Below are 15,831 nucleotides of genomic sequence, written 5' to 3'. Positions count from 1 at the left end.
ATATTCATTAAGAAGACTCTTATGTTTGGGTACCCTTAAAATATAGTAGTCGATAGGACTGGTATGGTCTGTACTTTCATGAAGCTTTCATTGTTGGGGGAGATAGACATTAAACACCGAATAAACTATTAATTATTTAATTACAATTGGGCACAGAACTACAAAGGAGAAGTAGAGTGTTCTATCAGAGCAACTTGTAATAGAAAGCCAGACCTCACCTCAAGTTTCAGAAAGGAAAATGATTGTTGAGTTCACTGTAATTCTAGACAGTATGTGTATGTTGGTGGAGGGGAGGGAGAGGCAGTGTGGAAAGGGTATTCCAAATAGCAGAGAAGCAGCTTGTGCAAAGCCCTTAGAAAAGGAAGGAGCACAGTACATACTAGGGATTGAGAGAAGATCAATATGGCTGGAAATAGAGGAAAGGAAAGAATGGGATGTGGGAGCTGAAGCCCAAGATGAAGATAGATCCAGACCCTGAAGGGCCCGGTAGGTTCTGTTAATGATTTAGGTCTTTCCCTAAATGCTATGAGAAACTATTGAAATGTTTTAGATCTTAATTGGCATGATTGGATTCCTGTACTCTTCGTAAAGACTATTCTGACCGAAGTGAAAGAATAGTTTGGAGGAGGGTAAACACAAACACAGGATCCAAGTAAAGACGCTGTTTTACTGGTCCAGAAAGAGATGCTGGCAGCTTGATTTAGGGGACATGCAATAAAAGAGGCAGATTTAGGAAGTAAAAATCAACAGGACTTAAAGAGTGATTGGAAATGTGGAGGGGACTAAGCGGGAAGAATCAAGGAAGGCACTTGAGTTTTTGTCCTGAATAACTGGCTAGATGATGTTAACTTCACTGATCCAAGAAAGACCCACTGGGAAGAGGCTGAACTACAGAGTTTGGTTTGGGTAATGTTGGTCTAGTTTGAGGTGCCTATGGGACATCCAACCTGAGATGTCAAATAGATAGTTGTTGATTTGAATCTGAAGCTCAGGGGAACTTCCCTGATGAAAACGGAAATATGAGTGTTGCATATGGTAAAAGAAGAAACATGGATGATCAAATCACCTAGGAGGATATGTATTATAGGGTCTGTGAATTGTTCAGTTACGTTTCTCAAACATTTATTGAGAGTCCACTCTTTGCCAAGTTCTTTGCTAAATACTGGGCACATGAAATGGACATATGTTCAGTAAGTAACATAGGACATCTCTTTGCTTTAAGCCTAAATGACTTTTTACATCATCCAAGATGTAAAAAGATATTCTCAGATATTCTCAGCACATCCAGAGAAAACTCTTAGGCAAGCTAAATCTGTACCTTTGCCCTGTGTTTCCTAGTCTCTGCCTCCGTCTAACTTAAATCTCTCCAACCTTAAGTTCATTTCATTCTTGTTTGCCATTGATAGACATACAAGCTAACTGGTAAGCACTTCGTTATACTAACTTCTTACGTTCTTGAAAAACCTTTTCTCAGTTTGAGAAACATCATCATCTTTGGCCTTGTCTTCTTGGAATAAGAGATATACGATTACTTCTTACACTAAGAATGCATTCTTGTTCTTTAAAAAGTGATCCATCTTCAGGCTATAAAATATTCTTCCCATATTTTGTGGGTTATAAATTGCTGTTGACTTTCAGATTATGATGATATTGACTCCACTTGTGAAAATTAGGCCACACCCTTCTCGTCTGTTCCTAAAATAAGATTCATTGGCAAAGTGAAAGTTATAGCCTCTTTTATAGCTCTTATTCTTTGGAGACCCATGGCTTAAAATGGCCAGTATTTTAAGACTGTATTTTTAAAATTATTGTCTTTGGACCACCTGTATCAGAATCACTGGGGTGTGCTTGTTAAAAATAAAGATCATTGAAGCTTACTTTCCAAATTTTTTTAATACAGCTGGAATAAACCCAATAATTTGCATTTTTAATAAGCACCCCAGGTAATTTGTATTTATACTAGAGTTTAAGAATCAATATTTTGAGAGGTGTCAAAATTTGTATGTCAAACTATCATGCTGTACATCTTAAAATTATACAGTAATGGATGTCAATTATTTGTCAATAGAACTAAAAAATGTGTATATTTTATCATTAGAATTCTGAGTTAAGGAGAAATTAAAGAGTTTTGCAAGCCAGGTCAGTTTCCTACCAATTTTGAAGATTAATAATCGAGTCACAAGTTTTAAAATATTTAATAGATATTATTCAGCTATTCAGTGATAAAAAAGATTGCATTACACACATTTCTTCTATAATACATTAAGTTTCATGTGACAAAGGAACAGAGATGGATAGAAAAAGTAGAAGAGAGTGAGAGGCGGAAGAGAGTGATACTGAAGAAATGGAAAGTAAAACTTGGTTCAAGTGTAGTCTTTTGTTCAGGTTTAGTGTGTGTTTTGCTTTAATTGGCATGCTCTGGGGGGGTTCTCATTATGCATGATTGTACATTTATAAATGTTTCTAGCATTCAACTTCTTTCCTATCTTCAGAACTAGCAAGTGTCTTCTCACTTTCCCCCCCCTAGGAAGAACGCCGTGTGATTTATGTTGGTAAAATCAGACCTGACACAACACGGACAGAACTGAGGGGCCGTTTTGAAGTTTTTGGTGAAATTGAGGAGTGCACAGTAAATCTGCGGGATGATGGGTGAGAATCTTCAAGATTATTTCTTGTTTAGAAGCTGACATATGTAAAAAATTATGGCCATAAGATTACTAGAATGGGAATGCTTTGACAGATGACATGTTGAGTTCAGAACCTTATTTATTTTCTTTCATCCCTATTTACTAATCTTTCTAGTTGAGATTTCCTGTCCCAGAAATAAGTATTTAGCTGCTTGACAGGACAATCACACTGATAAATGGATGCAGTGGTTCAGACGTTGGCACCAGTGAAGTCTCCAAAGTAGAAAGGGTTACAGTCATATATGCTAATGCTTCCTCACTAGCTTTGAACTTCTCTTCTTTGTCCATTGCAGAGACAGCTATGGTTTCATTACCTACCGTTATACCTGTGATGCTTTTGCTGCTCTTGAAAATGGATATACTTTACGCAGGTCGAATGAAACTGACTTCGAGCTGTACTTTTGTGGACGCAAGCAATTTTTCAAGTCTAACTATGCAGACCTAGGTATGGATTTTACTGTACATAGAATGAGGAATCCATAATGTAGAGCTCAAAATGGAAGCATATGTAAACTGTAGGCACATTGGGTTGGACCATCGCTTTATTTTACTAGAGGGAATATTTGAATACAGATTTTATCTTGTTTTTTATTTTTTAACACACGAGACAGTTTCAGAAGCAAGGGGCTTAAGTTTCGGCAACAAAGAGAAGAAGCAAATTGTTTCTACTGTCTGCCCATATGCTGAAATTCTGCACTATTTGTATGTCTTGTGTGTGTGTGTGTGTGTGTGTGGTATGTTTTGAATGTGCAGGTGTTGTATTCGTTTGTAATCTCTTACTGCTTTCCGTGCCTACCCTGAATCCTTTTGTATAAGCTATAGCATTGGCATCATTGCTTTGCAGAACAGAATATGCAAAAGTCTTATTCTTTTTTCCTTATTATCTCACAAACTCTTAGAAATGTCAACATTTTCTACACATTACACTTAGAGAGGAGAAAGTAAAATTTCATGTGCTAAATCACACTGTACTTTCTTTAAAACAAAAGAAGAAAAAAAACCCTGTTTTTTTTTAGTGCTTCTATATGCTAGGCACCGTGCCAAGGCTTTGTAAGCGTTTTCTCATTTAATTACCAGAACAATCCTAGGAAGTGGATATTATCATCCCCATTTTACAGGTAAGGAAGCTGAAGAATAGATAAGTATTCCTTTTTTCCTGTTATAAAAGTTGTACAGACTCAAGGGGTAGCATTTGGAAAATATAAAAAGGTATTAAGAAAAATAGTAAAATCACCTATCAGCCTATCACCTAGAGATAACCACTGTTACCTAGTATGCGATTTGCCGTTCAGTATTTTGTCTCAGAACGGCAAATTTCTTATAGTTGAGGTCATATTATACGTATATGCACTATACACTTTTAAGTTCTACTTTTCTCGATTAATATTATATAAGTTCATTTTCCACTGTGATTCAAAGGATCAAAAATAATTTACCAGTATATTTTAATGGTTGTATAGTATTCTATTTGGCAAATAGTGCCATTATATTTAATTGTTCCATTATAGCTAAACACATTTTCGGTTTTTGATATTATAAATAATGCCACGATGGACATCTTGATTTCCTTTCCAATTTTAATTTTGTTCCTTTCCATGTTATTCCCTAACTAATGTGTGTATTGTAAGCCTTTAAATTACTTCATGAAATAATGAAGGAAGGAAAATGACAAATGTCTTGTGCATATGACATTATTTAAATCAATTTATAATAATCATCATGAAATTAACATATAAATCTGCTCCTAAGCATTATTATATGTCTATCTGCACTTGCTTGGCTTGGTATAAAGAAAAAAAATGAATACCAAATACAGGACTTTTTTCTTCCTTCAGCTGAACTGATGTCTTCCTAGAGTAATTGATACAAGTGGGGTGCATTGTTCATGGGGAATATGCTATAATTCACTTCACAAGCTAAATAGATAGTATGAAGCAGGGGAGAGGCAGTTGACTGTTAGAGAGATAGACGCCTAGGGATGAAAATATAAAAGGTGGCAAGTCATTTGTTCAAATGTTGGCTGATAAAAACAGTCCAGACAGATTGAAGTCTTGAGTTGATCTGACTTATTTTCTTCAGTGATGAAGGCCAGGGTGTTTTCTAGTCTCTCCAAACATCTAGAGTTTAAAATAAGCTACCTAGAGGGGCCTTTAGATCGTGATTCATCACTGGTAAAGGGAGCATGGGATAGTATTTCCTAATTGAACTGGAGCCTCCCTGAAATATTTCTAAGAAGAATGCTTCTCCTCTAGTTATCTCTCTGCCTTGCCAGCAGCGATAGAAACTTTGCCATTGCTAAGCTAGCTCTGATTTCCTGAAAGGTGTGTTTGATGTGTATTGTAATAGCATGGATTTTTCCAATTCCCTCCAGCCTTACAAATGCAGGAAGTGGAGTCGATCTGAGTGTAAGCCTGGTGTAGTTGAAAGCACCTTGGCTTTGGAATTTCACAGGCCTGGTTTTGAAACCTGAGTTAGCTTTTTGACCTTGGGCAGTTAAACTCCCTCTGCTTCTGGTTCTTCATTTGTAAAATACATTATAATGTTGTTGTGAAGATTAAATATGTGTCTGTGAAGCCCTTAGCATAGTGTCAGTGTCTGGCACAAAATAGATTCTCAATGAATAGTAGCTATAATTATAATAAAAATGACTGTTATGAGAAGTTATAAATTTCAAGTTATTTTAAAATGAAAGAATCAACACCAGGGGCCAGCTTTGGAACCAAACAAAATCATATATGTCTTGCCTTTATTCCCTGAATAGTTGAAGTTAAGTGCCTCGGGCCATGAACGCTGACTAAGGTGCATATAAGCATATACTGGACTCTTAGAGGGGTTGGGAGCTTACGTGTATGTCAAGAGTAAAGTGAAAATGATGTGATACTGATTAATTTTACCAAAAGTAAAGCAACCTATCATTTTAATAGGTTACCAATTTTTAAAATTTTTATTTGCTCTCCTAAATTAAGTTAGCTCCCATATCCCATTTCTCTGCTATTTTTAAATTAAAGTATAGTTAATTTACAATGTTGTGTTAGTTTCAAGCGTACAGCAAAGTGATTCAGTTATACATGTATATATATATTCTTTTCCAGATTCTTTTCCACTATAGATTATTATAAGATATTGAGTAGAGTTCCCTGTGCTATCCAGTAGGTCCTTGTTGTTTATCTATTTTATATATAGTCGTGTGTGTCTGTTCATCCCAGTCACCTAATTTATCTCCCCCCACCCCCCTCCCCCACATCCCCTTTGGTAACCATAAGTTTGTTTTCTATGTCTGTGAGTCTATTTCTGTTTTGTAAGTAAGTTCATTTGTATCATTTTTTTTAGATTCAACATTTAAGTGATACATGATATTTGTCTTTCTCTGTCTGACTTACTTCACTTAGTATGATAAATTCTAGGTCCACCCATGTTGCTGCAAATGGCATTATTTCATTCTTTTTTAGGGCTGAGTAATATTCCATTGTATATATGTACCACATCTTCTTTATCCATTCCTCTGTCAGTGGACATTTAGGTTGCTTCCATGTCTTGGTTATTGTAACACTGGGGTACATGTATCCTTTCAGATTATGGTTTTCTCCAGATATATGCCCAGGAGTGGGATTGATGGATCATATGGTAGTTCTATTTTTAGTTTTTTAAGGAACCTCCATACTGTTCTCCATAATGGTTGTACCAATTTACATTCCCACCAACAGTGTAGGAGGGTTCCTTTTTCTCCACACCCTCTTCAGCATCTATTATTTGTAGACTTTTAAATGATGGCCATTCTGACTGGTGTGAAGTGATACCTCATCATAGTTTTGATTTGCATTTCCCTAATAATTAGTGATATTGAGCAGCTTTTCATGTCCCTGTTGGCCATCTGCATGTCTTCTTTGGAGAAATGTCTATTTAGGTCTCCATTTCTCTGCTGTTGAGGCCACTTAATGGTTACTTACAATACTATTAATGCAAAACACAATGATTCTAGTTACTATTTACGAGCCAGATTTATAAATGAGACTCAGAATTTAAAGGGATGATCAAGCTTACCATGATGAAGCCAATATTTAAGTCTGGTTTATATGAATCTGTAATCTGTGTGTCTTTCTGTTTACTGTTCTATAAACAAATAGATCTTTCCATTTGAAAGAGCTTGATGAAAAATCTCAAAGAGGAAAGACAGAAATTAAATTAGGACTATAGGGTCAAAATAGAAGGATGGGTCACGATTAAGAATATGATCATTTTGATCAGGAATTAGTTATGGCTTAGAATTGGTAAATAATAAAAAGTAAACAAATAACATTGGTCACAAACTCTTTATTAACTCAAAGAAATGTATTATATTATCAACATCTTGAATACATATGTAACTTTACATATACCCTTGCCATTCATTGGTAAATCAATCCCAGATCTAAACACAAATATTTTCAATCACATTTTTAATAATATGTGGGTGTTCAAGATTAATACATTCATTAGACAAATACTGAGTGCCTACTTTGTGCCAACAGTTTTCTAGGTGCTCGGAATACAGTTGTGATGTGATTTGTTTCTATTAATACAGTATTATTAATTATAAAAATTAATTTTTTTAATTTGTTAGAGTGGCTTTCAGGTTATTCCTATAAAAATTTCATTATCTCTTACTTGTGTTGCAATATCCTTCCTTTAGTGGAGGGAAAGGGGTGGAGTGGAAGTTATTGCCACAGGAGTTGCATATAAACACATTGTCTCTTCAAGAAATGAGAAAGATTTTGTGGGTGCCGACTGACATGGTATGCCCATGAAAGTTGGTATATACGTAAGCACCAGCCACTGTATTTCACAGTGTAGAAACTCTTGAAACCCACTGTATCAAAGTGCTTTTAGTATTTACTAATGAAAATACAGAAACAGTGTAATTCTGGGTTTCATGTAGAATAATCCCAAATTAAGACATTTTAAATATTCTCAAAATTTCCTCCAAGGAAAGATACACATATATGTTCTCGATGGTTCTATGCTGACTTTATGTCACACAGACTGCCATCACTGGACAACTCTTCCGTCTTCATCTACAATGCAAGTGGAATTCTGATTTCAGGCTAATCTCTGATAATGAGCAGGACTTGTTTTGTGTGTCTACAGAAAAGATTTTGATTTGAACAACAGCTGCTCGTGAGGCTTTGGTTATACAAACAAAGTATTCATTAGGCTATGAAGAGAAGAGTGTAAGCCAGTGTAATTTAAGATGGACCATATAAAATGTTAGTGAGGAAAGATGGGCCATTTTTGTCCTGTTTTTATATCTGAGGCTGACTATAATTGTTCATCTTAACTGGAAAAAGAAATGTGGTAAAGACAAGGGATGGTGAGAATGAAAAAAAAAAAAAAAAAAGTGAAGGAATTTCCTTGTCTTTAAAGTAGATTGAAGCTGGTGGGGAAGGGGAATCAGCCTGGTTCTGGAGAGCTTGAGGGATTTGCAACCTTTTCAGAAGAACACCTTGTGAGGTCAGTGATTAGCCCCCATATTATCTAGTATTACCCTTTTCTGTCACCGAGCGTTTCTATTTTGTAATTTAATCTGGGTAAAACACAAATATTTATATTTTAGTAAGATTGTTAACGTTTCCCAGAAAGGTTTAGTTTTCTCTTCTAGTAAGTGCTTTCCAAAGCATGAATGTGTTTGCCAGAGGCTCTCTATTATATTTCCAAGATACCTTTTCTCAAGCTGAGACACCAGCAGAAATAGTTGACTTTTTCACAGATGTCAATGGAGAAAAATCAGAAATATTTGACAGAATTTTACTTGACGTCCAACGTGGCTGACATACATCCATTTTGTTCAGGGCCACTTAAAGTGGCATGTGGAGCTTTGCACAAAAGCTTACTTGGACTAGTTTAAGGATCTAAGAAAGACCATGGCTTTACTTATACGGGTATATTTTTCCTCTCCTATTAGTGAGTATAGAGGCTGCATTTGCCCTCTCTGGACATGAAGCATTTGCCTAAACCTTCTAATTTGGGGAGAGTTTGTGCCACTGTTGCTGGGGTCCCTCAAGGTACTGGAGATCGTATGTCCCTCCCGCCTGAAAGGGGAGTAGCAGGGTGATGATTCGGTGAAGTTCTGACAATTCCCTCTCTCCCACTCAACTGGCTTTCATGCTCAATGCAATCAATCCCACTGAATAGGAAAATTAGTTCCAGCTTCTACTTTTACCTCTCCAACTAAGTGGTTGAGGAACCTTGGGTAAGTCATTTAACATGCCAGGAAGGGAGAGGGGGCTTATTTTTAAAGCATATTGATTGACTAAGTTGCTATTGAAAAGAAATATTAAGGTCTGTTCTGATTACCTCCCAGGAGTGTTTAAATCTAAAATGAGTCAATAGATGACTGTTTTGAATGCTCGTCACTCCTTACCGTCTGCAAATATATACATGTGCTATAAATAGATAAATAAATATATAAATGTACAATTAATTAACTAAAATATTGGTGTGTATATATACCAGTACCATATACTGTAAAAATACCTTCTGCAAATATATATATGCATATTAATATTCATACATATAAATACCTTCTGAAAAAATATATATGTAAATATATGCACATGTATATGTGTATACCAACACCAATATCATATACTAATAAAAGTTGGGTGTATTTTTTTAAAGTATATTGATTGGATAAGTTGCTCTTGAATCAGGTAATCTTAGATTAGATGATTGAGTCAATGACCATCAGCAAAGGGTACATCTAAATCTGGCTTGGGTTTCTTTCAGATTCAAACTCAGATGACTTTGACCCTGCTTCCACCAAGAGCAAGTATGACTCTCTGGATTTCGATAGTTTACTGAAAGAAGCCCAGAGAAGCTTGCGCAGGTAACATGTTCCCTGGCTGAGGATGACAGAGGGACGGTGAATACCTCACGGGACAGCGCGTCCTTCCCTAACAGACTGTTGCAAGTCATACTTAGGAATTTCTCCTACTTTACACTCTCTGTACAAAAACAAAACAAAACAACAACAATACAACAAGAACAACAATGGTTTACATGAACACAGCTGCTGAAGAGGCAAGAGACAGAATGGAAACCCAGTAAGCACATGTTTATTTATGGGTGTCAGCTTTGCTTTCCCTGAGTCTCTTGGTGATGGAGTGTGTGTGTGTGTGTGTGTGTGTGTGTGTGTGTACGCGGTGTGTGTGTTTGCCTGGTTTGGGGGAAGTGTGTATGTACAGGTGGGGACTGGGGGCACCTGACCAGAGCGTGCAAGGGCAAACCACTTCAAATGGCAGCAGTTCCATGAAGACACACTTAAAACCTAGAACTTCAAAATGTTCATATTCTATTCAAAAGGAAAAAAAAATGTGTACATCCAAAAGGAAAGAAAACCAACCAACCACAAGCCACCCTAAAATGACAGCCACTGATGTCTGGGCATCAGCCTCCGTACTCTGTTTTTTTTAAGAAAGTGCAACATCAACTTGAAGCAAGCTTTCTCTCATAACGTAATGATTATATGACAATCCCGAAGAAACTGCAGGTTCCGTAGAACTCATATCCTTTCTCTCTCTCTCCCTTTCTTTCTTTCTTTTTTTCCTTTTTCCTTTTGCCGTGGAATCTGGGTGGGAAAGGATACTTCGGGCACCGAGCTCAACTTTCCTAACATTTTGAAGTTTCTGTAGTTCGTCCTTTCTCATGACACCCATGTAAATGTCCAAAATGTTGATCTTCCACAGCGAATTTCAAAAGCCTTGTCAATGGTCAAGCGTGCAGCTTGTTCAGTGGTTCTTTCTTAGGAGCGAGCACGGTGTTACATTGCTAATGGGAGTTGGGTAGAACTCTCTGGGATGTGTTCAGATAGTAAAATTGCTACATTCTCTGATGTAGTTAAGTATTTACAGATGTTAAATGGAGTATTTTTATTTTGTGTACATACGATACAATGATGTTCTTTTTTTGTTACAGCTATGCACTGTAAATGCAGCCTTCTTTTCAAAACTGCTAAATTTTTCTTAATCGAGAATATTCAAATGTAATTATGAGGTGAAACAATTATTGTACACTAACATATTTAGAAGCTGAACTTACCGCTTATATATATTTGATTGTAAAACAAAACAAACAAACAAAAAAGGACAGTGTGTGTGTCCGTTGAGTGCAACACAACAAATCGATGCTTTACGCACAACCATCCCTTCTTAGGTGAGCTTCGATCCAAGCATCTTGTCAAGAAATCTCCTAGCCCCCTAAAGGTATTAACCACTTCTGCGATATTTTTCCACATTTTCTTGTTGCTTGTTTTTCTTTGAAGTTTTATACACTGGATTTGTTAGGGGAATGAAATTTTCTCATCTAAAATTTTTCTAGAAGATATCATGATTTTATGTAAAGTCTCTCAATGGGTAACCATTAAGAAATGTTTTTATTTTCTCTATCAACAGTAGTTTTGAAACTAGAGGTCAAAAATCTTTTTAAGATGCTGTTTTGTTTTAATTTTTGTGATTTTAATTTGATACAAAATGCTGAGGTAATAATTACAGTATGATTTTTACAATAATTAATGTGTGTCTGAAGACTATCTTTGAAGCCAGTATCTCTTTCCCTTGGCAGAGTATGATGATGGTATTTATCTGTATTTTTTACAGTTATGCATCCTGTATAAATACTGATATTTCATTCCTTTGTTTACTAAAGAGACATATTTATCAGTTGCAGATAGCCTATTTATTATAAATTATGAGATGATGAAAATAATAAAGCCAGTGGAAATTTTCTACCTAGGATGCATGGCAATTGTCAGGTTGGAGTTTAAGCGTTTCATTTGGGAAATTCCGCTTTTGCAGAAGCGGTGTTTCTACTTGCACTAGCATGGCCTCTGACGTGACCATGAAGTTGTTCTTGATGACATTGCTCCTGCTAAATTCAATAAAAGCTTCAGAAAAACCTCCATTTTTGAGCATCAGGATTTCCTCTGAGTGTGGAGCCCTGGAACGGAAGTCAGTAAAGTTTGGCGTGTATATTCAAGTTTCTAAATTGAGATTCGATCACAGTTTGGCCGACATGACTTTTCTGGAAGACATGATATACCTACTACGTAATCGTTCTTTTCCTTTCTCTCGCCCAACACGATCTTATAAAATGGATTTCACCCCCCCAGGCCAATGCAGCTAATTTTGAAAGCTGCATTCATTTATCACCAGCATATTGTGTTCTGAGTGAATCCACTGTCTGTCCTGTCGGATGCTTGCTTGAGTTTTTGGCTTCTTATTTCTAAGTAGATAGAAAGCAATAAAAATACTATGAAATAAAAGAACTTGTTCACAGGTCCTGCGTTACGACCGTAACACACCTTTAATCCGCCTAATTCTTGTTGTTCCGTAGGTTAAATGCAGGTATTTTAACTCTGTGTGGACGCCAAACTAAAGTTTACAGTCTTTCTTTCTGAATTTTGAGTATCTTCTGTTGTAGAATAAGAATAAAAAAAAGACTATTAAGAGCAATAAATTATTTTTAAGAAATCAATATTTAGTAAATCATATTATGTGTTCAAGGACCAGATGCTTTCTCTATTTTGCCTTTAAATTTTTTGTGATCCAGTTTTCAATACATTCTCCTTTTTGCCCTGGATTGTTGACATGAGTAAAAATCTAGGTTTCTTTTCTTACTTATGAAAAGACAACATTACAGATTTCATGTTGAGGATTCATTTATCCCCCCTTCTGGCCTGACAAATATTGTTACCATGAAGATAGTTTTCTTCCATGGACTTCAAATTGCATCTAAAATTAGTGCAAAGAGAGACTCACTAGACCATCCAAATAGAGCTTTTGTATCTTATGCAGACACTGTGGGTAGCCCATCAAAATGTAAACTGTGTTCCTTTTATTTTTATTTTTTAAACTTGTTTTGGAGAGAATATTTCAAATGAACACATGCACCCCATCATCACTGGAGGCAAATTTCAGCATAGATCTGTAGGATTTTTAGATGACCCCGGGCCATTGCCTTCATGCTGTGGTAAGTACCACATCTACAATTTTGGTAACTGAACTGGTGCTTTAGAAATGTGGGTTTTGTTTTTTTTTTTTCAAGAGATGTAGCAGAATAATTCTTCCAGTGCAACAAAATCAATTTTTGCTAAACGACTCTGAGAGCAACGGTTGGGCTGTCAACATTCAAAGCAGCAGAGAGGGAACTTTGCACTGTTGGGGTATGATGGTTGGGTCAGTTGAAAAAAAGGAAACCTTTTCATGCCTTTAGATGTGAACTTACAGTAGGTAATGATTATGTGTCCTTTTTTGATGGCTGTAACGAGAACTTCAATCACTGTAGTCTAAGACCTGATCTATAGATGACCTAGAATAGCCATGTAATATAATGTGATGATTCTAAATTTGTACCTATGTGACAGACATTTTCAATAATATGAACTGCTGATTTGATGGAGCTACTATAAGATTTGTAGGTGAAAGTGTAATACTGTTGGTTGAACTATGCTGAAGAGGGAAAGTGAGCGATTAGTTGAGCCCTTGTCGGGCTTTTTTTTTTTCCCACCTGCCAACTCTACATGTATTGTTGTGGTTTTATTCATTGTATGAAAATTCCTGTGATTTTTTTTTTAAATGTGCAGTACACATCAGCCTCACTGAGCTAATAAAGGGAAACGAATGTTTCAAATCTACTTCTGCTTTTCTTATTTATCATAACCAAGCTCCTGGCATATTCCTCAGATCAGTACACATTACTCGCTTATCGTTATTCTGTTTCCTCTCTGGATCTCCCCCCTCCCCCTGCTTTTCCATATTCATGGATGGATTTCAGCTCTAAGGTAACATGCACCTTCTGTATTTTACCTTGTCTTCTTTCAAATGGCAAAGGCGGAAGTGGTGATTTCTATAATGAGAAGTGATGTGGGACTTTATCAAACGGATTAGCTCTGTTTTTGTACTTAACCCTGGAAAGTGTGAATTTTAAGTACAAGCCACTGCCCCTAGTGAGAGACCTGCTAAATATGTCAGCTTTGGAAGCAATTCTACTGTAATGGACTGAATTTTTTTTTATTGACAGTTGATTTACAATGTTATGTTAGTTTCTGGTGTATAGCATGGACTGAATATTTTTTGAAGACTTGTAACAGAATGCATCTCCCTGTCCCCCCGTCATATGTAAGTCATCAGGTTAAATATGGGACAAGCTGATAGATTGCTGCTGGTACGGCTTGCTGTCAGGATGTCCACTGCGCCTTGTAGGTGATTGGTGATCTTCATGACAGAGATTGCAGAGAATGTGTTATTAGTGCTCTGCCATGTCCAGATTTCAGATGTGGTCCTCACTCCCAGCCACTTGCATTGCAAGATTCAGCATAAGCCTAGACATGGGGAAAGGTGGCTAAATATATTCCAGCTCGCAGCCCCCCCTTTCTCCTACAGAAAAACGTATTCGTAATTATTGGAAATGTGATAGAGCTATCAATAGTACATCGAAATCTACTAAATAACACAAGAAGCACTTCCCATGGCTCTCTGTCTATTTTATAGCACTGTAAGATTTGCCAATTATTTTATCAAAATAGAAAATAAAAACTTACCGTTATCTTACCCAAATACTGCATTCATCTACAACTGTGATTCAGTGGATAGGCCTCAGATTGTGACTTGTCTCCACTGGTGTTTAAATTGTATAGGGCATTTTGAATCTTCTGGCTGGAATTAGCAAGGGCAATAGAATAATGACAGTCTTCCTTTTAAAGGGTTAACTTTTTTACCCTTAAAAACCTTTTGAGGGTAAAGAGGGATTTTTAAGAAAAAAAAAAAGGAGTAGCCACTAGTCATGCACAGGGACATCCTGATTAGAGACAGAGGATTCATTTGATGTTGTCCTCAAACATTAAATCGCTTCCATCCTTAATGATACTAATGGCAAAATAATTATTGGAGCCAAAATTCGGCTGACGAAAATAAATGAACACTGGATATGAATAGTTTATTTAAAAGGAGCTTGTTTCCATTCAAAAGTCCTCCAAACTAATCTGTTTAAAGTATACAATGTGATATTGGTTCAAAATCCTTTTTCAGCACTGCCAGTTTTCTCTTAATTGTAGCATTATTTAGCTGATCACTGGATATAATTTACAGCTCTGAGAGCACTGCTATACTCATTTGACACTAGCGTCACTAGCTACACAGTCGTAACTCAGTATTAATCATAGAATGTTATAACCAAGATGTACTTTTTGCAATGTTTATATTAATCTTGTATTTTGCAATTCTCTTTACCATTCCTTATTTTCAAACACAGTATACACTATTATAAATCAATCTTCACACTTTATCAAACAGCAGAGAGCAATAAATAAGGTCACAACTCATAGAGGAGCTCCTTGGAGGTTTGGAACATCATGATTTAAATCTCAGAAAGATTTAATCAAAAGCTGAATTAATCCCTGGGGAAAAAGATGCTGTATAGATTCTATTGATGGGCACAAAGCAGCCTATTTCTTTTCACTGGTCTCTGTTAACATGTTGGGGAAAAGGAACAAAGTTTCTTCTATGAGAAAGAAAATAAGATTTCCTTGGTGGGGGAAAGATAATATGCAATGAGCTTTGGGTCATGTTTCTTCCCTTTCAATCAACGTGGTTCTTTTTATTCTACTTACCGCGACGTTATCTACTCTTCTAGTTCATGGTTTAAGTTAAATGTCCTCTACCCTCCTGCTCCCCTCAGTATATCCCATGTGATTCCAGTAATTCTGCAAAGCCCCACAAGCTCCACTCCAGTCAAGCATGTGGAATGTGTTGGTCACATGAGCTTGTTTCCTGGGCTTCTGTTGTAACCAGGTGACTGCCCCCGGGGCAAATTCTCAGCATTCAGGGACGCTGGAAACTTGCAGGAAGAAATGATCAGAAAATTTGGATATTTCTAGGACCAGGTTCCCACTGGAAAGCCTAACACTTTTCCTTGATTAGGATGTATGATAAGGACAAGAGGCCACCCCCTTCCCCGCTGCCTCTTTTCTGTCCGTCATTCTTACAGGAATGTGATCATATTCCTTTTAACCCTAAAACCATTACTTACCATCGGCTGACTTATAAAAGGGGCAGAGTGGAATTAATTAATTGAAAAAAGTGAGAGAACTTTTAGAGGAGAAAACCAAATGATC

The 15,831-nt window shown here is 36.5% G+C and overlaps 1 protein-coding gene across 3 annotated transcripts in view; it reads left to right on the top strand.

Annotated features, from left to right (window-relative positions):
• PPARGC1A (PPARG coactivator 1 alpha) overlaps window positions 1–13,327 on the top strand; it is a 99,142-nt gene extending 85,815 nt beyond the window's left edge. Inside the window, exons 11-14 of one of the 3 annotated variants that reach the window (XR_009701091.1) lie at window positions 2,528–2,649; window positions 2,981–3,132; window positions 8,088–8,174; window positions 9,450–9,530. Coding sequence is in view for 2 of the 3 variants with exons in the window: in XM_061192134.1 (XP_061048117.1) it covers window positions 2,528–2,649; window positions 2,981–3,132; window positions 9,450–9,553 (378 nt within the window). In the remaining variant the exon portion in view is untranslated. Of the gene's footprint in view, window positions 1–2,527; window positions 2,650–2,980; window positions 3,133–8,087; window positions 8,245–9,449 lie in introns of those variants that run through there. The other 2 variants (XM_061192134.1, XM_061192135.1) reach the window with 2 other exon arrangements.
• Window positions 13,328–15,831: the final 2,504 nt, after the last annotated feature.

Source organism: Eubalaena glacialis, chromosome 5 (assembly GCF_028564815.1).
Source record: "Eubalaena glacialis isolate mEubGla1 chromosome 5, mEubGla1.1.hap2.+ XY, whole genome shotgun sequence".
In the NCBI taxonomy this organism is placed as follows: domain Eukaryota; kingdom Metazoa; phylum Chordata; class Mammalia; order Artiodactyla; family Balaenidae; genus Eubalaena; species Eubalaena glacialis.
Note: the sequence above shows the minus strand (reverse complement) of the source record. Positions and strands in the feature narration are given on the sequence as shown.